Source organism: Spea bombifrons, chromosome 1, assembly GCF_027358695.1.
Source record: "Spea bombifrons isolate aSpeBom1 chromosome 1, aSpeBom1.2.pri, whole genome shotgun sequence".
NCBI lineage: Eukaryota > Metazoa > Chordata > Amphibia > Anura > Pelobatidae > Spea > Spea bombifrons.
The window spans coordinates 128,544,848-128,568,724 of record NC_071087.1 but is presented as its reverse complement, the minus strand read 5'-3'; the positions used below and the strand labels follow the sequence as shown (position 1 = coordinate 128,568,724).

The window sequence follows — 23,877 nt, the reverse complement described above, 5'->3', positions numbered from 1 at the left end:
TCACTTCTGTCTTATGATGTTTTACCACTGACTTTGTATGATGTCATCACTGGAAAGTCTTGAAGGTCTCATTGATGTCATGGACCTTTTCTCCCAGGAGATAAGCACTGTGCATAACCCTATTTTCTATATAGACTTCTCCCTCCCTCCCTCTTGCCCTTCGTGGATCTCTTGAGCAGGCAGGTGCAGCTGGAGTTACTGTGGGAGCGAGGGGGAAGGGGTTGTCGTAAGCTATGTCTTTGTTACTGGTGGTTAGGCAGAAGATGTTCCCTCTTATGAGAGAAGGAAGAGGCTAGGGATGTAGCAGATGGTGAGCATGGGACATGTTAAGAGAGAGAAGGGAGGGGGAACGAAGGGATTAACAACCCCAGATCTGGCAGATGTTAAAGTAACTTAACTATAGGGAGTGGGAGGCACAAAAAAGAGACAATGGAGAATAGCTGGAGAAAAAGTTGTAAAGATAACAAAGGAAAATGGGGGATGGTAACATAGTGAAGAAAGGGTGGACGGCAAGTTGGAAAAGCAAAGTGGGAAACAAGTTTAAATTGCAAGCACATAGCAACAAGTTTGTAGTATAACTACATAGGAAAAAGTGAGTTACTTTTTTCACACGTTTCTAGTGGGTGCCAGGCCAATAGGTACTATAGCACATAGAGAAGGACTCACTATTAAACACACAGATCTACTGGATATCACTGTGATACACTGTGGCATAGTCACACACATTAATTACACATACCATCGCACGAAGGCATACTGTCACTCAGTGTGACATTTTACAGAAATGTTACCACTCTTACACAGTGACTTGTACATGACACATATGGAAAAGCAAAAATCCAAAATGCAACCAATTTAATGTGTAAAAAACATTTTAATTAGGACTAAATGGCCCCGGGTGTTGATACTAGCGTTTTTTAGGTATTTTTTAAACACCTTTGTTTTACATGTCACATTTTTCCATTGAGAGAGAGGACAAATAAAAATAATAATAATAATATATATATATATATATATATATATATATATATATATATATATATATATATACACACACATTATTGAGGTCTATGAATGCTACTGGCATGAATAAAATTCAGTATGTAATTTTGGCCATTGACTTGACTTGACTTTGGTCAGTGAATCAGTTGGAGATCCTTGCACAATGAAGAAATAATACTTAAATTGAAACATGGAATGTATAAGCTGTGATACAAAATGTCACAGTTTTTTTTAAAAATAAAATACTTGGCCTTGATATGTTAAATAGTGTAAGAAACCACCTCAGATGTAGTATCAAATATTTTTTGATTGCTATCCTTTTTATGTCGTGTAGAAAGTACATGAGGATAAAAACTTTCATCAGTGAATCATACTGCCATGAGGTCTTATTTAATAAACTAAAATCAAATCTAATCATATGCAAGCTTATTGAACTGTGCTTCAAATCCCCAGCACAGATGATAAGGGGTTAATACTAATCCTTATCAGATGATTGTGTGTTGACCCAGTTAAACCTCCATCTGTCACAGGGCTGTTGGGGGGGCACAGGGGAGGCAATTGTTAGATCATTTACACAAACATTACATACATATGAGAGCAAACAAATGTATGACCTACAGTATGTTGTTGCTATTAGCAACGCAGCCAAACAGTGGAACAGTATAACCATAACTGCACCTACATGTTGAATACATGGATTGATCAGTTCAAGCACTCACTCGATACTGGACAACATCTCCCATCATGCAAAACATTCCCAAATATATACTTCTGTTGTGTTCAAAACTCATATATGCCAAGTGTCTTTATTTAAGAGGGCAGCTCCTCTGAAATCAAATCCCTTCTCTCTTTCTTTCCACCTGTAATGTCCCTTTTTTCTGTCCGAGAATGTTTGCTGGGCATGAGCGTCACGTTGTTCTGCAGCCCTAAAACTCATAATAACGAGTGCAGAAGAAGCAGAATATGTATTTATAAACGAAATTATTATCATTATTACTTATTGTTTTATAAAGTCCCATCATATTCCATAGTGCTGTACAAATACATTATTCTCACTCTAAATGTCTTGCTCTGTATTCATTTCAATAGGTCGCAAAGCAACATAAAAAGTTTTGGTAACCGCCTCCCCCACCTTAAAATCCCATATACCAATAACTTACAAATCCCAAATTCCGTATACAGCATTTGCTTGCATTTATAATACTTATATCCTTTCCTTAGTGAGAAAAATACCACCTGTGTGTTTGAGCGTCTCACATATTGTATGTTCTGCCTGCCTACACAAAGATGCAGAATATGCTGGCATTTTATCAGTAAAGTCTAATAATAATAATAATAATCCTCAGGAAGCCACAGGATGTTGTCCACAACAGATGGAATAGCAGACTTTGTCTATCATTGTTTGTGTACAATAGCAGATGATGACATTTATGTTATTAAAGACTTTTTAATGCGCATGCAGTTTTTATGCAGTTTGCTTCAATGCCTAACTTCCTTCTCTATAATGTTTTAACAATATCTGCTCCTAAAGGCATTGCTGTTTTGATCAGTTTTTCAGTTTGGGGAAATGTATACAAGAACAATATTTGAACATTTCGGAAAATTACAGCACTAAGTTGTCTGGTTGTTCTTGTTGTATGTATGATATGGTCAGCAGAATGGAACAGTCTAATTGGAAGAGTCCGGTTATTAGATATACTTTGTTGTTATGTACATTTTAACAAAACCTTATTGTATTATGTGTTTCTTGTTGTCATTATTCATTCTGCTTGACTTTTAGTTCTGTGAGTGTTTCATACGGCCAAGAAAGGGCAAATTCCATTGATCTTGTCACACGTTATGGCTCTTAACACAATAATCTATCTATCTATCTATCTATCTATCTATCTATCTATCTATCTATCTATCTATCATCTATCTATCTATCTATCTATCTATCTATCTATCAACTTGAGCATAATTGTTTATATCATTATGTTTTACTGAAACGCATTCCTTTACGGTAGTCTGAAAAGGAATCCTCCACTTCACTTGCTTATTGTCTACTGTTGGATGAGATGTTTTTTGTTCTGTTCAGTTGCATTTCATTTGAACCGGTGAATACAGTTGTTCTTGCTAACTTTGCAGATTGTGTAATGGGATAAGTCAAAGCACCTTTGTAACGCTGTCATTGTTCTGCTTTCTCTATCTAAGGAGCTCTGGTAATGTATGTCTATAATAATGTCTGTTAGGACCGCAGCTACTGGAGGAGAGGACCGGTGTTTATCTTTGTTGATAGCTATTGCTCCAGTCTAAGGGGTCGATTCTTCTGGATATTTACATTTTCACCTGAATAATAGTCAATCTCCCCATTTATTTTGTTATTCGGATACCTGTGATCAAGCTGGGATATCCAACAAATGTAGCTTTAAAGGAAAAAAAACCCTGCAAGATTGATTTATTATAGTATGTTGATACAATGGTTATTATTAGAATTCTTTATTGAATTATATATTGTATTTTGCACAGCTCAATAGAAATCTGGTGACTTTTTCCTTAATTGGGGAACATTTATAGAGGGTATTTCCGATGTAACTTACAGACAGAGTGCACACAAAAACAGCCCAGGACTTTGTGGTCGTCAGATTGATTCGTATGTAAATATATGATTTACGTGTTAAAGACTCTGGTTGTTAAGTAGAAGAGATTCAGTGGAACGCCTTATTTCTCAGTTCATGACTCTAAAGCCTGCTATAACATTAAAAGGGCACACGTAGACAACGCCCGATTTACATAGATCTATATAATTTGACAATTTGTAGTCCAGAACAAAAAAAAATCCTTTTTGGTACCAGATTCCCAGCAAGAATTGTACATAAATTATACAAAAAATAGATTTTCACTCCCTACTTTTTTACGATATCGGAAAGACAATTGTTATAATATTTACCATCTGCAAGATGATTTTGTGCTATAATTCATAAGTAATTATTCCCTATCCATTTCAGATATATATGTTTGATGGCACTGTAATTTCTAGAAAATGGGTAACATTGGTATTTAGTATAATAAGCCAATGATTAAATTCACAATGCATAAGTTACCAGTCTGCAAATGCTTCATGGTTTGGCAGATGGTCCATGTTCATTGTTTCTCGGTGTTGGGAAGTTACCATATGGAGTAAGGTGAGCAGGTTAGAAGGGCCATATGTCACTTGCATAATTATATTAGTGTGATACCTTGTGGGTTAGGGTTATATAGCTCACTAAATGTATCTTTCTGATCATATCATGTTACAACACGTGAGGTTAACTTTACAGATCACATACTGAAGACAGGCCTCTCTGCTTCAAGAATGTAAGAGACCAACTGAGTTAAACAAAGCTGACTGAGTGATGTCTCTGTTGACTCTCTGATTTCTGTCTGTAGACATGAGAACTTCCTTAAGGATTTGTAACACCAGTTTAATCCATTGTGGAAAGGGCAGATTCAGTGGAGCGTGGCTGTATTGTTGTAGTGTGTTTATGGCACACCTTCTGCTGCAACTGCAGAAACTCATTTAGTAGAGTGCTTGGATAGAAAGATATACTGAAGGAGATACAGCAAAATTCTACAGCATTACAACAAGCAACAGAACAAATGAGAGAATGGACAATGACTGGGCTACTTATACTGGATTGATTTAGCATAGGGTGAAGTAGTTGATTACATGGTATAGATTTTACACACTGCTTTTTAACTGCCCAATCGGTAGAGTTTTTATATTTCATTTAAAATAAGATTAAAATATATTTGAACTTAGCTAACAGTGGATAAATTGATTCTTCTCTGCAAAGACAGTCAACTAATGGAATGTATGTAATAATGCAATACTGTCTATGGAACAAACCATGGATATATTTTATAGGGGATGAGATATGCTTTTTGGCATTGGGGACCTGCGATTTCATTTATTCTAGGAATGTGCACTAATATGGAATTTTATCCCCAATGCACCAACAATGTCACCAAATTGCATTGGGATTTTGTGTGCCTTCTTGGCAAACTAATTTTGTTCAGTCATCCTTTCAGAAGCTTTTTACGGATCATATGACATGTAAGCAGACTCTAGCAACTGAAAATGACACCTTGCAGTATGCTGAAACCAATTCATTCGGAAAGCCAATGTATACGGCGTACGGCTAGGTCACAGAAATGGGGACAGCGGAATTTATTTCACGGTAAACAAGAAATATTTGGCCCATGTTGTCATTTTCTATTGGCCATAAAATCAACTTGGTCTGTATCTTACGGATAGTGTAGCTTTAGCTTAGTTCACGTGTGTTTAATATTCAGTATACACAAACAGGAGCTTTAATATAATGTAGTGAGTCCCCAAATATGTTAACCAAATTGCTCTAATTTGGAAATCATGGAAACCTTGACTTTTTTAAAGATACAATTGACTGAGTTGTCTGAATTCAAAAGTCCTGAGAGTTTCTGGATATGATTTCCGGATGTTCAGATTTAATATACATTCACATACAACTGCTATTTTGTTTATGGAGCATTATCAACCATAATAAAATTATGAAATGGAGGGCAGAACTACAGGTTTAATTATGTGCTGAATTCCAAATGTATTTTGGCTTCTATAGCATAATAATAATATGAAATATTATATAGTCTTGTATTCCACTAAAAAAAAAGTAAATGTTAAATGATTGCCATTAAAACTAAAAGAAAAACCCAGACACAGAGAAGAAATAAAAAAATAAACAAAAGGTTGTTACTGGTAAATCATAACAAGTTCTATATGAATTACTGGTAACGTTTTTGCCATTTTGTGGTGTACTTCCCAGACCCACAAATGTCTATACAATATGTTGATGTACCCCCAATATTATAGGTGTTCAAACTGGGGCATCTTTGTCAGAGGTGGGGAGTACAGGCATGAAGGAACTACTGTCCATATACCTTACACAAAGAGCCACCTTGAGTCGCTCAGCTTCGCGAGTTGGCCACGTAGGACAATAGCATCAATTTTACAGTTTTCTTGGCCGGTTAGTGTAGAAAAGAGGATTTTTACAACCAGCCATGATCTCCCTTTCCAAAAAAGCGGAAAATTGAGGCAGCTTGGCTGGACAGTGCCTGAAGAGTCAGACTGTCCAGGAGAAAACCAGATGGCTGAGAGATATACATTGAGACACCACACCTCCTATTGCTAATCATTGACATAGACAGTGGAGCAGCAAACATTTTCAGAAGAGCCCATGGCGATCACTTTATCCAAATAGTTTTACACTCCCTTCCAAACAATAAGACTTTTTAAAGATATTCATTTCCATAAAGGCCTGACGTCTTCACATTTAGAAGCATTCAGTCCCCACAACAAGTTCACCCCAGCCTCCACCTGCTGTGCAGAGTATCTCTTTGTAAAAGACTCTGCAGAGAACATTGTCTAAGCCCCTTTTAGCTTGATGGTATGTTCCTTCCATTGTGCTGGATGAATAAGAGTAGAGTTTAATCTTGAATCCTGATACTAAGGGAGAATACTTCTGAGTAGTTGGCCAGCTCTACTGTGCATGAGTGGTGTTTTTGAGTAAAATGCCCAAAGGTTAGTAAAAAGTGGACTTGGAGAAGCAACTATTGGTTACCTGCAAACAAAGAAAAACACATTTGGGAAATACTTCCCTTTTAAGATAATTAAATAATGAAATAACTAAAATGCTCATTAGAAGTGCAAGAACTGTTATATTTCAGTTGAAAATTTACATTGTCGAGCACAATGCAGGATATCTAAAGCCCTTCAGTCGTCATTGAAACTAGAAGTCTAATCAGCCTCTGTCTGCCAACCTACAGGAGGCATTATAGATCATAAATATCTCAAACTGCATTTAAATAACCTTGGTTACATTGATGTACCACAAAATGTTTATGGTTAATAGCTTTTGTTCTTGATCACAGTTTCATGGGAAAAGGAAACACAGTGTGTCCCTCGTCAGTTGACAAGGGAAATTAGAAGAAATAATATTGTGTTTTCAGCAGTATTCCCTGTTTTGGATTTTCTGGTAAGCTGAAGTAAATCTATTAAGCGTATCTTAAATTATGCAACAACAGCTAAATTCTAAAAGAGAATGCATGCATGATTGATTACATTACCGCTGTAAGAGTTGTTGCTAAGTAGATTGAGGGATAGCTAACCTCTAGCTAACATGCCAGCTGACGCACACTACACCTCCCATCATAATAAGGTAATAAAGGAGAATGAGAGTTGTAGTCCACAGCGGCTGGAGTAGCAAAGGGTACCTGAGTGCGTGTCTTTAGCAAGGACAAGAAATACTAAGACAATTTCAGCCGAGAAGCAAACAGCAATTGTCCTAACACTTTGCAGAAATTGGATAGCAGGAAGAATCAGTGCCCACAGCTTGTTGGGAAATGATTGCAGTCCAGATGGTCTTGCCTAAGGGAATACACAAACTGCAGTCTACTTGTCTGCTTCGGTCTTCTAGACTGGCTCTGTGTGTTGTGCTGTTTGTTGCCTGTGCCTATTACGATGAGTGTGTCTCATGCTGGCAATCTATTTTTTGCCTTAACAAAACAATTACTCCTTAGTTTGCTTTAAAAAAGCAAACCGCTGACAATTGTCCTTAAAATCAAACATACTTCAAGGACATTCTCTAAACCCGGAGATGTTTTTTTTTTTTTTTTTTTAAAGCAAATCACTACTCCATATTCAGCTGCAGGGTGTCAGTATACAGGGTGACATACACTAAGCACAGACTGCGACACAAAATACTAAATGATTATTGAGAGGTGCTGTCACATACAATACAATGGAGTCTTTGAAATAAAGGATATTTCTGCAATTAGGACTTGAGCAAGCGGGGACCTAACTGAGGCTGTGACCTTATCGCCGCCACTCTTTATAAATGACTTGTTACAACATTGTAAGGTAATTTATCAAGTTCTGCAACTGGGCAGCTGCAGGGAGCTTTGTCAATGATTTGAATTAGGGTTATTATTACAATTGCCCTGTTTACTCGATGCGGAGCTTTAATACGCACACAATTGTAACAGTGAAGTTCTGATGTTATGACTCAGATTATGACAGGGGAAGTGACCCTGGAAAGGTACACTGTCATCTATAGTCCTTCCCTCTAAACGCTGCTACTAGATCTTGGTAACAATGCACAAGTCACAGCTGGAACATAATATACCGGCTTAGGTTTCCCCTTTGTGTGGAAGTGAATTCATATACAGCTTCAAAAAGGAAACTAAAGACAATTTTATCACGCAAATACATAAAAACCGGGAGCACCCAAATGTATATATTGCAATGCCTTTCCTCAGGTAAGTGGGTGACCTGGGCCTAGACTACACAGCTGGAACACAAAGTCCCAGACAGGATGTGAACAGTTTATAAATGGACGCCGCTACTTAGGAGGACCAGTATGAGTATGCATGGCCCTATATGGTGCCTTACGGACATTTGTGTTTATTTTGGAGCTACAGGAGTGACCCAGGGGTTTCTAGAGCGTTAGAAAATGCCTTTTTTGGTAACCATGTCCTACCACCATCCTGCCAAGTGTTCACCCCAACTAGGAAACCCCTTGGTAGGGTATTCTCTCTGAAGCCGCACCTGGCTAACAATTCTATATTCTGCCTCACTTGTAGCACACTGTATCATTTTTCATACGACCAATGTATAATTTGTATTTGATACTAAGCATCTAATCATTCTAAGCATCTGTCTTATTAGTGATGGCTTTATTTGAGGTTGGAACAACAGACTGATTTAGGACTATAATGATTGCCAACCAGTAATGAAAGTATAGGTAACATACAATATGAGAAGTTATTCACCAAATATGGAGTTGGCATGATAGTTGCGGTCTATACTTCCTTCAACCACAATGGACAATTGCTGCTAGTGTCCAAACATCAAGCAAAAATCCATAGTAAAAACATTACTGATAATTCCGCATAATTCCAGAACAAAGTTCCATGGGTGTAGCAGTTGCCATAGTAACTACTGGAACGATCCTGCTGATTGCTCCATGTTTAGTGGTTTGTCCCTTAGAGTGATCCTTGGTGCTGAAAGGCAACTAACATTTTAGGACCCAGGGTACTGTGTTACATACACATTTTTGATATAAAAAGTTTATACTGTTTTTAGGTTACTATATATATTTCCTCTGCCTAATGATTATAAGCTTTTTATCTCTCCCACTAGAATTTATTTACTCCTGAAACTTCCCTGCCATACATTTCTTTCTATTCCAGTATAGCCTGTCTATGTGATTGTATTATCTGCCTGTTCGTATAATTTCCCTGACTTCTTCTCCTAATTTCAGTATTTCGCTGACAAACAAATCCTACATCATCTCGCTCCTCAATCTTTTTCTCTCATGCTTTTGAGGATACTATTTCTCCCACACACTCATTCTACCTGTCATTTTGTTTGTCTGCTTTCATACAGATGACTATTTACTATAATATGCCTGTAGTTATTATTTATACATTATTCTTATTCAATAAATAATTTTGGTGCCTAGCCGCATTGAACTTAAATAAAGGCTAAATCAGCTATTAATAAACTACAATATAAAATATCACTTTAAGAACAAAAGATTGGATGAAAGTGGCCAATTCTATTATCTGGATTATATTGATTTAATCTTAACCATATACTTGAAAATTTCTGATAAAAAAGTAATGATTTCCTAACACCGAGAAGAAACAAATATTGTTTTTTACCATTCAGTTCAAACATACATAAGTGCTAGAGATATAGCAAGTTGGGGAATCACAAGGATAAATGGATGTTAAGAGAAGTCCGTTTTTCTAGATTCTACTACTTAGCCACTGCGCTAAGGTAGTTTTTACTTACAATATTTCATTTTACATCTATACTTTATAACCGACTTTGTTTTCTGGGTAGTGGCTAGGTGGCTCAGCCTCTTAGCAAAAGAGATATGAGTTAATAAAGTGAATGGATTCAAGCATTCTCGGATATGCATCAGGATATCCTGAGCGTTAAATACGATTTGAGATCTTGGAGCAGATAGGAAAATGGACCAAATAACTTAAACCTGCATCTTATGCCAGCAGCTCATACATGCGCGTAAAGATGGTCGTTTAAGATCTTAACACTTTCCTGGCCAGTTGTAATTCACGTTGCATTTCTACTTACTAAAACAACAATCTGATATAAACAACAAACCTTTCATGTCAAATCATTCCGTTTACTGTGTTCTCCAAAACAAACGTGGCAGTAAAGATGATCTACGTGCCGTTATCTAACCATTTACAGGGTCACCTTGCTATGGGATTAATGGCAACTCCTGTAAAGTAATGTAAAGGGTTTGAAAGGCCCATTCCTAACAATTACTTTTTCTATTACCTCTTATACCTCCAGAGAAACCCTTCTGTCTGGATCTCCTTTACAATCTGTGAGTATAACGCATAGCTTTAGAAAATTCAATTACTTCACTTAAGGTAATAACAACCAAGCGCAATATCTACTTTTAGCTACCCCTGTATACCACTGAACACAGACGTATAGAGATTGACCTTTTGACCGCAAAATCTCTAAGTATATCTAAAAACGAGAGCTTCAACAGGTTGCTTACAAAATAACAGTGACTCTCGAGTGACTGGCGCACCTATTACTGTTTATTGAATTATATAGCGCCATCTTATTTTGCAGCGTTGTACAATGCCTAAACAGGACAGGACACGGCAATCTCGATTTACGGAATCAAAAGATGAGGACAACTCAACTGATCAAACATAAAAGCTACTGTTTTGTAAAAAACCTTCGAATGAAATACTTCTTATTCCAGTGTATCAGTGCCAAGCAAATCCTGCATTATCCTCCTCCTCAGTATTTCTCTATCTTTCTCTTTCATCATTTTTGGGTTCAGGATTTCTCCCATACACTCATTCTACCCACTTATTTAATTTGTCTGTATATATATATATATATATATATATATATATAATTATTTATTAAGATGTGGCTGTATTTATTTTATTTATTTATGTTAAATATCTCCTATATATAACAATATATGAATACAATATTCGAAATATACCCCAATCCCTAAATTGCCACAGCAGCTATTGAAATCATGAATTAATCATGCATAGCTCCCATTAAATAAAAGGTTGAATATCCCTGAGCTTAAGTTTTTTAATTGGGGATTTAGGGTATAATGAATGTAAAATTAGATCTGATACTACCGATTGTTATGTTTTCCGACATAGATAGAATAGGGAATATATAGGAAAAAGGATTGGGTGACTATCACTGGTGCGTTATCTGTTGATTATTTTGATATATCCTTGTATGTCTGATTGAATATAGCATTTCGACAATGTAAACTTTTTTTTTACAGTCAAGTTCTGCTTTTCTTACAGATGAAATAATACCGCGCTGATGTTATTTTTAAGTGAGTGTTTTAATGAACGCAGAGCTAGCCATAAATGAACGGTCAAGATCATCAGACAAGACAGAGCGTATGGGATTGCAACATCTGTGTGCTCGAGTTTCTAAAGGCGTTCTGCTCTGTTATGTATGTGAAGGACAAATTGGGGTTCTCTGTCTTGACTGTATATGTGGATTAAGTTTGGTCTGTATGCAGGGAGACGTTTAGGCAATGGCATTTAGACACTTCTAGCTAAAGTCATTAAAGCTGCTTGTTGTATGTCAGCCAACTGCACGGTTTTTCTGTTATCTAATCAGCAGTATAATCACATAAAAGAATGAACAGGACTTAATGGGATGAAGTGTATAAGTACATATTCCACTGTTATTGAATAATAATAATAATAATAAATAGGTCATGCCTTGCTCCATAGCCTGCATTTGTGGGTTTCTGTGTGGCTCAGTGACCCATATCATACCCATATGTAAAGCCGGGTATGATTGTCCTTTTCGCCTTAAACTGCAGTTATACAGAATGTTGCCCGCTTGTACATATCGCACACTTTTTCAGTCTCCATAGCCTGTGGAATTATATATACTGCTGATTCAGTGTTATATGTTGGTGATTTGGGGAAGGTATGGATCACTGGTGCAATTGTACAGGAATCCTAGTAAAAGATTATTAATATTACCCCACTTTCCTTAACCCACGGAGCATTATAAACATTAACTGAAGATTTATTTGTTTTTAAGTAAGTAAAATATTTCATATTTATTGAATTATCAGAAACATGCTGCCAGGGTGAGTTAATAGTGAATTATTTACTTTAAATTATATATACCAAGTCTAAATACTGTGGATGATGTGTTTATTAATGCCAGTTCCAGATGGCAATATAACCCTAGTAAGCAAGTGGTAAATTAGTAACAAAAAATGCTAGTTTTACTTAAATATAGCGGTCATATAGTTAATTATTTTTGTGACAAAACTATAGCAGTGTCTGTTTTTTTAAAACTTTCCGCAACAATTCCCAATTTAAATATACATGCTGACCGGCATAGACAGTACATTGTACTCTGGCTAAAATGTGTTGCAAGGATTGGCTGCAGGTCATGGGATTTGTGATCTGCGAAAGCCTCAGAAAGCTATCTGGCTCAGGAACGGTACCATCAGCCGGCACACTGTCCCTCGCATGTATTTTGGCTACTAGGGGGGAGTATTTAAAAATACATCTTCTTCCTGATATGTACAAGCAATTGCACCGCATGAACATCTTCTGGTATAGTAGATTCACACTCACAACAAATGGTTAACCCATTGAGAACCAGTTATGTGAAAGAAGCAGCAAAACTACTAATTATTTAAATACGATTTAAATGACTGATCTTTAAGTTGATTTCACTTTTTTAATATTACATTTAAATAAGGCGATACAACAAATGTGTCAACATATACATTCCATATCGGCTTCAGTATTTGTATATGTAAGTGCTCACTGCTCACATATGGGGCAATAAGCACAAAGACACACTGACAAAAGAAACGGTATGCTTCATTGCTAATGCAAACACAAAAGAAAAGTAATGACCGCTGAGCAAAGAAACAGACATATCTGCTCTTTAAATAATTTATTTCTGTTGGGCATGTGACCTCAGCAGAGAGGCTCCAGCTGCAGCAGCAGTGCTTACCAGACAGACTAGCAGCACAGTGAAGCAGGGTACCTTGCCAGCTCTCAAGGAGCAAGAAATGATGCAGCTCCTGTAATCTGAAACAGTAGGCTCTGGATGTATGGACCTTGGAAGTGTCAGAAGGATCTGATTAATGTCTCTCTGCCTGACACTTAAGAGTTAAATGAAATGTAAAGTCCCATAGCAAGATCTTATCATTTACCTTACTGATCCTCTTACAGTATCTATAAATCCTCCTTGTATCTATAATAATAAATCATTAATATGATGCATATACATCAGTAAATAGAAATATTTGTTTTAGTAAATAAAACCATTAGCACACTTCATGTCACTTATGGACAGATGTACCATAAACCACTGAAATTGAGAGGATCCCTCAGGTTCTACAAGTTATAGATGACAACCAAGACCACTAATCATATTGCAATATATGTAAATATTTTAGCGGCAGTATATACTAGACTGTGCCCACTTACTGCCATCCATACGATCACATACAAGATCGCAGGGCAGTGTGTGGGGCTCCTTGGCACAGATCTGGGACCGGTTTGCTGCATTTCACATGCTGATGATCAGTGACATATGGTCCCATCTGTAGAGGAGCTCTGCTAAGTTGGATTCATGCGGATTATTTGATTATTACACAACTCTTACACTAAAACCTGACTGGGGGTCTTTGCGTGAGCCCCGCACAGAATAAAGCGCAGGCATCGCAGGAGGTTAATGAACCGAATGCATCCTGATGCTAAAGCGATCCAAGAAGGATCAAGAATAAGACTGTTAAATACATCGGTGCACATAAACCACTTTATAAAGCAGCATTTGCATCTATATAATCTGTGAGTAAGAACGAGGAGAATAGGAAGATGTGTGATTAAGTAACCTTCGGACCGCAAGCAGGACAAAGGAAGAGGGCTGGGCTGTGCGAGGCAAATGCAAGCCCTCGCTGCTAGCCCCCTTCGTCTAAAGGAAACTAGAAGAAAGGAAGATGTAACTAAAAGAATCAACCCACATGTACAGAAGGGGAAACAATGTTAAAGCTGCATTCACCCCAACGATCTACACCTGCTGCTATTAAGGTGGCCAGAATACGCTATATAACACAACTCCCATCACCATAAGTCAAGCTGACTTTCAATGGAGGCTCGGAGGTTTTATTAAGTACGGTTCATGCACATTCTTACTGCTCTGATGGGTGCACACACCGGCAAAAAGCTACAAAAAAGACCTAAAAATGCTTGAGCCATTTAATAGCCGTTTTCCTCCCCGTTGTCCTACCTTGGTACCGGCTTGCGAGCGGTGATACTGGCAACGATAATGCTCTCCCTTCGCGGAGTGGCCACGGCTTTAAAAGTCCCTTTCCAAAACTTCTCAAAGAGCTGCTTTTCCCCTTGTTGGACGCCGGCCATAGTCATCAAAGGGATGGGGAACGAGTCAGAAGCGGCCACGCTTTTCTCGGTAACCCCCCAGCCCGGTGCAAATCTTCTGGAGCTATCCAAGTGCTGAAACTGATGAATCCGCTTAACTGGGCAGTCAGATCCAAGGAAGCTGGGGGGGGGGAGAAGGAGGCTTTTCTTTATTCCCTCCTCCCCTTTATAGAGGCACTAAGGACTCGCTGTGATTGGAATCTGCGCCAAAGAAGCCGGGGTTAGAATGCTCAGCTTGTGATCCCAGCTACCCAGACTATGATAGTAACGATTAGACTGCTTGCAATAAGGAATAGAATGCAATGAGCAGTAGAATGCTGCAGTCCCCATTCAGGGATTAGGAAAGGCAGGATGGCAGGTGGATCAGTGTGTATGCATGTGCACAATAGTCTAGGCTGTTGTTTTGTCTCTGTTTTGTCTCCTATTGCACTGTGACGTGGAAACAGGGGCTGGTAGATTCGGGCCATTCCCTCCCTTTGACTCTCTCATTCAAGCCCTTTCCTCCTCCCCTTCCATTTATAAGAAAAGACAAGCGCTTGCTTCCCAGGCCTGAGACATCTGCATAACAAACACTTGCTGGCCAAGCGTGTGCCGGGCACAATGCTCCAGGTTTTAGATTGCAATGACCCAAAATGAATGGAGAGCTTATGGGGGTGTGGAAGAAACTCATCTGTTCAGAGCCATGCTTACCCATCCCCCATATTTCCACCATATCATATATAATGTTGGAAGACACATGTTAAAATATACACATACATGTCTATCTAGATGTACATATTATATTTTGCATAACATCGGGTAGACGTAATGTCACAGTTTACTCCTACTGTTATATAGTGAGTTAATAAACACCATCATAATGCATACATTGCATATTTTTTTTAAATGTGTAAAAGCGTTTAGGAGTCCATGTCGGTGATATTTGTACTGCGGTTTATTTACCTCCGTGTGGAATTAATATGTTGACTACTGCCAGTTTGATTTAGTATTTTAACACAGCTGTCACCGTGAGCTCCTCCAGGCAGCCACTTTGTTCCATACGTAGCCCCAGCTTTTATTATAATCTGTGCTGACATTCTGTAAAATGAAAGCATTTTAAACCAACCGAAAGACTACAGATAATATCTCTGTGGTTTTATTTTATGAATACATATTTGATTCTGCAGTTTTATATATTGCGTTGGGTGTTTATGTATTAATATATAAAATAAGTAATATTAAGGCCTTCATGGCAGTGCTGCTTAAATGATTGGCTTCATCCCCTGTCTTCATAAAGTGATCATTATGCAAACACAGACACTTCTCCATGCACACTTATTCACACACAAACCTGTGCTTCTCCGTACACACTCAATTCACAAGCTAACACTTGTCTTTCAATACAGAATAAACACTCACTGACACTCATTATTTTCATAGACATCAAGTCTTGCTTGCACGCTTATCCATTCCCATCCCGTGCCTCCATGCACACACGTTTACTCATGCACTCACTCCTTTCATGCAGACACACAATGACACTCTTCCATTCACACACAGTTACACACACTGACATGCACTCACACTTATTTACACACACTGACAAGTACTCATACAAATACACGCTTGCAGTCCTACACCCACCTTCATGAACAAACATTGATAGTGGCACCGCATCACGCCTGCATTCACACATTAATACTCCCCATGGGCGCACAGACACATACATTTAAAAATCTGATCATCATTGGTATACTCTCTTTTAACAACAATCATAACAATTTATTGGGTCATCTTGACATTAATACACTTTTGCTTAATGTTTACAAGTGAATAGAATAATGGAATAGTAACTGAGATTTACTCTTCTCTCATTTATAAAGACACCACCTTCCCCCTCGTGGCTTATCAAAGCTCCTTACTGAATACTGGTTTGATGCTTTACTGATTTAATCCTCAGGCTAAAAATGTCTAATAAAATCGTGTGTTCATTCAAGTGATGTTACAGAACTTGAAGGTGCTGTTTGTTCTATTAAAACAAACACTTGGTTTATATTAAATCTTTAGTCTGAGTTGAATGTTAATAATTTGGTTTATATTTAAATAAAGTCATTTCATATGACTATGACTGATCAAAGCCATCTATAGACAAAATATCACACAATAAACCCATAAAATCCCAAAAGAAAATTATCATTGATTTTGGTATATTTGGATTACTGCTAAATTTCTCCTACCGCCACTACTGGCTGGCTATTCTCTCAAAAGATACACCAGAACTTTCAACAATGTCTGCTTAATATTTCTTCCCAGTAGTATCCTACGATGCATTAAGTCTAACAAGTCAGTTCTTAAATGTTGCCTTTTATAATTATCATAAGAAAATACAATGTAAAAGCAGGGTAGCAATGATATTTCATTTCATGCCATGGAGATGAGGCAACCAAAAATGAATGGATTGCACAAAATTGCAGAATTTCTTTTTTGCATATGGTACTTATCTCATTAAAATCACAACACAGAGCTGGCAATGTACCCTGCTTCACAGCTCAAATTTCATTTCCTGCCTTTCCAGATTGGACAAAATTCATGGGGGCTTTTTCATTTGAAAAATATAAAAGTTATTGCCCAAAATTACTATCTCTCTCTGTGCCATACCCTCTCCCCAGTCCTGTCTGTACCCTCTGCCTTGAATCGGCCCCCGACCTGCTTTGTCACCTCTCCAGCCGTTGTCTGGTCTCCTCTGATCCCTCTGTACAGTTGCAGAGATGATACTGAGTGGATGGATGGGGGGGCGAGTAAATGTGTGTGAGAGACTGCACAGCTCCAGAGAAAAAAGCTGCCCTAAATTATAATATAATCCTTGCTTGCCTGTAGGGGTAAATTAATGCACAGCTTTCCTTAATATTGCTGTGTTATAAAAATTATTTGTTATTATGTATTATGATAACATTTGTTCCCCTGCCCATAAAGTGTATGTTTTACTCCAAATGTCACAGCGGATAAGAACCATCCAACCCATCTAGTCTGCCTATTTTATTTATTGTAAAGGCACAAACATTAAGTAGTCCTTAATCTTGTCTTCAACTAACCCCTTAAGGACAATGGGTTGTCCTTAAACCCATTAAAAACAATGCATTGTGAGCCCGTACATGTACGGGCTTGTCATGAAGGGTTTTTTAAGGAACCATATGCCAATGCCATGCATGTTTAAATTCCTCTACCACTTCTGCTGGGAGACTGTTCGACTTATCCACCATCCTCTTAGTAAAGTAGATCTTCCTGACATTAAGTAAAACATCCTTACATTAAATAAAAGTAAAAATCCCAGGGACTCTGTGGGTCGCAAGTAACTCGTTTTGAAATTTGAGTGTGCGCTATTGCTGTGGGAGCTGTACAAGATTCCCCCCCAAAAAATGAACAGTGGCTTGAAAATAAAACTAATGTTGCCTCACTCAGCTTGACCACAGAAGGTTAAAGAATGAGATGAAGCTGTCATAAATCAGCAGAAGTAGCTTGAGGTCCACAGAACCCACAGAACTTTTTTTTTTCCTCGCAATTACAATTTGGTGTTTTGGTTGAGAGTATTAAAGATATTATTAAAAGTTTACAGTATTCTGAGGTAGGAATGTTTTCAATATAAATATCTCTGTCATTGTAATGGTTAGCTATAACTTTTTTTATTGATTGCTTTCTAGAGTTTGTATTTGCTAACACTTAATTAGCCACACTTGTTAGATTTATTGGATACCCAAGAGTACCCACTTTGAACCTTAACCACATTTTCTGGGAATGCTACCAAAATGCTAATCATAGCTCTGTGTGACCCCTTCAAAAATTACATCTTATTATTAACTGGTAACCATCCCTGAAAATATGTGAGAGGGACTCAATTATAGCAGGCAAACAAATGACATTTCTGAAGTTTTGCCATTCATTTTGTGTTATCGACGAACACAAAAAAGAGTCCTACGAATCCGAATGCAACACATTGGTAATGCAGAGATAATAAGAATATTACAAATGCATAGTAATGTAAATTGATCTATAGATGAATAATTAAAATAAAGAACACCAGCTATAGGTATCATGCTACTTCTGCAATATATAATTTCATTTCAAAATAACTTCTACAGCCCAAAGTCTTTTACATGGAAACAGAAAAAGATGGAATTTTCCTCTTCTCAAAGAAACTTCTCTAAATATCCGGTGGCAAAACATTATGATCATGCATATTAGAATGATGGTTTTAGTTAGAAATTCCAAGGCTTCATTTTGATATGTAAAACTCCATAATGTATATTTGACAAGAGAGAGCAGACATAATTGACCATTGAATGTATGATATCATCTATAACCATAGCTGGTGCAGAGTGCCAATGCTCTGGATGTCAGAATAGGTGAGATTCCGTGTGCAGGGACTGCGTCACACACAAGACCCTGCACAAGGCAACTGCTCTTCCCAAGAGATTGAGTCCCTAGCTTTGAGCAGCTGCTTTCAGAGAAACAAAGGGTCAGAGGCAGGCCGGCTCAGCAATGGAGAATCCACAAGAAAGACTAAGTCAGGTCAGCTACAGGTGAAATACAACAAAGGCAAGCTGGGTCATCAACAGGAAAGCCACAAGAAATACAGGGTCAGAGGCAAGCCAAGTCAGCAGCAGGCAGTTCACAAAAAGCATGATGGAAGCTGGGGGTTTATATAGGCAGTCCTCTAGTGACAAATTGGTAATAGAGAGTGTACTAATTCCCAAGGTTCAAGAGCCTTTGATTGTGACATGGGAGAATTCCAAGATTAGCGTGTTTCCTAGGCTTACCATTATACCAAGCATGTAAAGGGAAGGGTGATACAATGAGTGCACCAGCTATTACACATGGGATAGTTACAACACAGTTACACACAGTTCAATGAAGCATCTCTAAACCATAGTGAACATAAGCAATTTTCATAAATAATATTACCTCATTGTGTAGGAACACTCTACTGCTCTCTTGAATTATATAGAACTGTTCTTCAACAAATAATTATATTCACTTTCATTTAATAAATGCTAGAAACGTTTGAGTAAACAGAACCGTTCATTTTATTCTCTATTGTTAGATAATTTATGTAAGGACAGAAGATGACCCTCAAAACTAAAATTAAGTCCAGTCACCTCTAATGGAGTAATATCCTGAATGTCTCTTTAGTGCAGTTTCAGAGAGGGCATATTGAGAAACCCCATTTGTGGGCTAACTTGTAACCCCAGTTCTTTAGTCACTTTGTCTTGTACCAAAAGAGATCTTGTCAGGAGAAGACTGGCAGGGGGGCATTAAGGCAATTGCTCCTTGACTACTCTAATTAGAAGATGCTACAGAAACCATCTGGTTGTCTAGAATCCCAAGTACTTAAGGCCAAAAACACAACTGGAACAATTTTGTTCTTATTCCATGGGTTTTCAGTGTAGTTCCTATTCGTGATTATGCGCTGGAGAGGACCGAATGATGTGTGCCAAATGGGTTTGGGCTGCTATATTAACAGGGTAATTTGGCTGTACAGACCAAAAGTTTCATATCCTTATCTTCATCCTGTTCTCATTATTTGGAGTTTATGAACCATTTAAACAAACAGCCAGCACCCTACCATAGGCCAAATTCATATGATTATTTTTTGTGTATAGCATCATAGTACTCAGCAGCAGTTTACAAATATGAATAGCATTACATATTAAAATGCACCAAATATTTGTATCGGTACTAAAACTAAATTTTCTTTGAAAGAAAGGCAGAATCTACTGACAGATTTGCAGCTGTGTTTAAGATCTAAATTAATCTTCAACTGGACTTTCAACCAGCTAAAGAAACAAAAAATCATACAAAACAAAAACACATTGCGAAATCAATATAGACATCAGTTAACATCGACCATATTTGTGACAATGGATTTGCATCAAGGGTAAAAGTGAATGAGAAGTACATCATAAATAGAAATATTCAAGGAAAAACAGAGTGCATCCTGACACTTTACCCAAATTATAACCATCGTAATTAAGGGTTTCAAAAATACACGTCAATCAAGTTCAGCCTCATATTAATGCTGTAAATCATCAATATGCCAGTATTTATCCTTATTCTCCTAATATACCGTTAAGCTCATCTGACAACTGTTAATATCAATTGAAGGAAATGGGGCTTCAGCACTGCAGCAGAAATCCATGGGACCTGGGTGCCTGTTATATCATATTTTGTATTGTGGAATAATTTGCCATTATAGTATATACAACAATGAAAAGGCTAAACACATATCTCTCCCAATTCTTAACTTACTTACAATATGGGTAAAGCAAATTAGTTTGATCATATAACCTCCATTTACAGTATCTCAAAAAAGTGAGTACACCCCTCACATTGTTGTAAATATTTTATTAGATCTTTTCATGAGACAACACTGAGATCTTGTAACATCTTGTGGGGCCCAATTTGGACATTTCCACTTAGGGGTGTACTCACTTTTGTTGCCAAGGTTTAGACATTAATGGCTGTGTGTTGAGTTATTGTGAAGTGACAGCAAATTTACACTGTTATACAGGCTGTACACTCACTACTTATACATTGTAGCAGAGAGTCATTTCTTCAGTGTTGTCACATGAAAAGATATAATAACAAAACTTTTGTGAGATACTGTATATCCTGAAAGCTCAACCTGAAAATAAACATTTAGTCAACAAAAGATGCCTACTTTAATTCTGTGTTTTTACCATTTAACATTTCATCTCCTTTATGTGTCACATAGATGCACATAACAGATTCAAATTTGACATTTTAAAATGCGGTGTTTTGTTGATCTCATATATTTTTTATGGAATTCAATCTCAAATAATCTCTATTGACTAAATGTTCTCTGTTCGCTTCCAGTATTATTTAAAATTTTAAAGACCTGTATAAGGCTTGTTGACTGATGTGATTGCGCCCAAAAATATGTTTTCCATGGAGTCATTAAATCTTTTCCATAAATAAAACATTGCTTTTGTAAAGTATAGCTTGTTCCATGAAACAATATATATATATATATATATTACTGTAAATGCAAAGTAAGTGAACAGAAGAAACAGCAAAATCACATAACTACTTGATGTGACCACCCTTTGCATTTAAAACAGCATCAGTTCTTCTCGGTACACTTGCACACACTTTTTAAGGAGGTAGCTTGTTCCAAACATCTTGGAGAACTAACCACAGTTCTTCTGTGGATTAAGGCAACCTCAGTTGCCTTTCTGTCTTCGTGTAATCCCAGACAGACTTGATGATAAACTTTTAACATATTTTTGAAAGCATTCTTTTTTCACACTTTATATTTACTAAACATTTTTCCCAGTAAATATAATTGTATTTTTTTTAAGAAAACAAATCCTATCTCAACCCTAAGAGTGGTATGTGCCTTCCTCAAATTCAGGTCCTCTACCAGAGGCCTGGGAGTTTGAGGGTTCTGTACAGTATTTTAACTAATCTTCTGGACAGAGTGTTCTGATGTTACTCCTGGAATCTGTTGGAGCCACTCTCCCAGCTTAGGAGTCAGAGCTCAGAGTGCTCCTATGACCATTGAGACCATGTGGTCTTCACTCTCTACATCTTCTCTAGTTCTTCTTTCAGGACCTGGTAGTTTTCCAGCTTCTCATATTCCTTCTTCCTGATGTTGCTGTCACTTGGCACCGGTACATCTATCACCACTGCTGTCTTCTAGTCCTTGTCTGCCACTATGATGTTGGGTTAATTGGCCAGAACCGGCTTGTCTGTCTGGATCTGGAAGGGGACTATATATATATATATATATATATATATATATATTCAGAATGAGAGAGAGAGAGAGAGAGAGAGAGAGAGGGATTATCTGCTTCAAATAACCACCATAAAATATCCATCATCCATCAATTTCTGTTGAGGTCTAATTAGTTTTACATAAGGAGACACACACTTATGCCTTTTTTTAATTCCAAATTAACAAATATATGTGTTATAATGTTTATTACCAAAACAAAACAACACACAAGAACTATTTTATTTGAAGACCCTAGCCTTATTTACATACTGATGCCAACTGATTTCAGCTGATCCCCTTGAATCCTCATCTCAGCCACAGGAAAAATTATAAAACAAAAAAAAAATGAACTCTATTATACATGATTTCTAAACATACAAAAACACCACATACTCCACAAATCTATTTTGGGTTTGCCCTAGCCTAATTTATCTCTGTTTAAGGAGGTTCAGTTGGGTTTTACTTTATATCTAATTCCAAGTAACCACATGTCTAACATACAGTACACGGACCTCCCCAAACCAATATACTTCATAAGACTAATGAAATCAATTTATTTATATAGGTCCTATATGCTTTTAAATATATTACTGTGAAGTAGATAATGTTCAGAGTATGAGTTCTCCTTGAATTTAATCTCAAATCCCTGATTAATTCTACCTCCATAAAAACCATACCTCATCCATTCCCAAGTGGAAATAAACCTCACAGGAGCTCCTTATTGATTACATCGCTCAGATTTCCTAAACGCGGTGTATTCTAATTGACAGGGATAAACAAAATAAAACACTCTTGATGGTATTGGCAAATACTGTAGTTTTTCGTCACAGTAATTAAAAGATAAAGATATATGTTTGTAGGCATGAGGAGATACACATTGTAAATCACACAGAGAATGCTATCAACAATAAGGATAACAATAGATTTCATGTGTAACCATTTTAATATCTCAATGAAGTGTTCCTAAAGTAACACAATTTAAATAACAAAATCAGGAAAAGCTTCCTCACTTTATTATCAAAGAGAGAAAATGATTCATACAGTATGTATTATACAATGCAGGTTTAAGTAATGCTAGAAAGGGAACCATGCAATTTAAAGTTAATATTTAAAGATAAAGATAATATTTAAAGATAACATACACATATTTATTGTAAGGTATATATATGAACTCAAATTCTGTTCTATAATAATAGTTTTTTTAGACTAGTTTGAGGCTAACAGTACTTTACAAACAAATTCAGGTATTCATCATAAAGGTGTACACTGAAAATAGCACATTGTAACACTAGTGATGTAGCCTGTCTGACCATAGAGGCCAAAGAGTCCCAGAGTGAAGCAGAATGAACTGTAAACCTGATTAAGGGGTCTATTCATGATGTCCTTAGCAGGGGCGTAACTAGAAGCCTCAGGGCCCCGGTGCGAGAATAGGTTAAGCCCTCCCCGTCCCCAACCCAATCTACCCCCTTTACACACTATCTACCCCCTTCTCAGGCTATCTACCTTCTCCCTAACCCCCCATTCTCACTATCTACCCCCTCTCCCCTGCTTCTCAGTCTATCTACCCCTTCTCCCTCCCTTCTCACTATCTACCC

The 23,877-nt window shown here is 37.3% G+C and overlaps 1 protein-coding gene across 1 annotated transcript in view; it reads right to left on the bottom strand.

The window, feature by feature from the left end:
- SRRM4 (serine/arginine repetitive matrix 4) overlaps positions 1-14,784 on the bottom strand; it is a 66,013-nt gene extending 51,229 nt beyond the window's left edge. The window contains exon 1 of the mRNA XM_053473469.1: positions 14,363-14,784. Within this exon, the coding sequence (XP_053329444.1) occupies positions 14,363-14,499 (137 nt within the window). The 5' untranslated portion in view covers positions 14,500-14,784. The remainder of the gene's footprint in view (positions 1-14,362) is intronic.
- Positions 14,785-23,877: the final 9,093 nt, after the last annotated feature.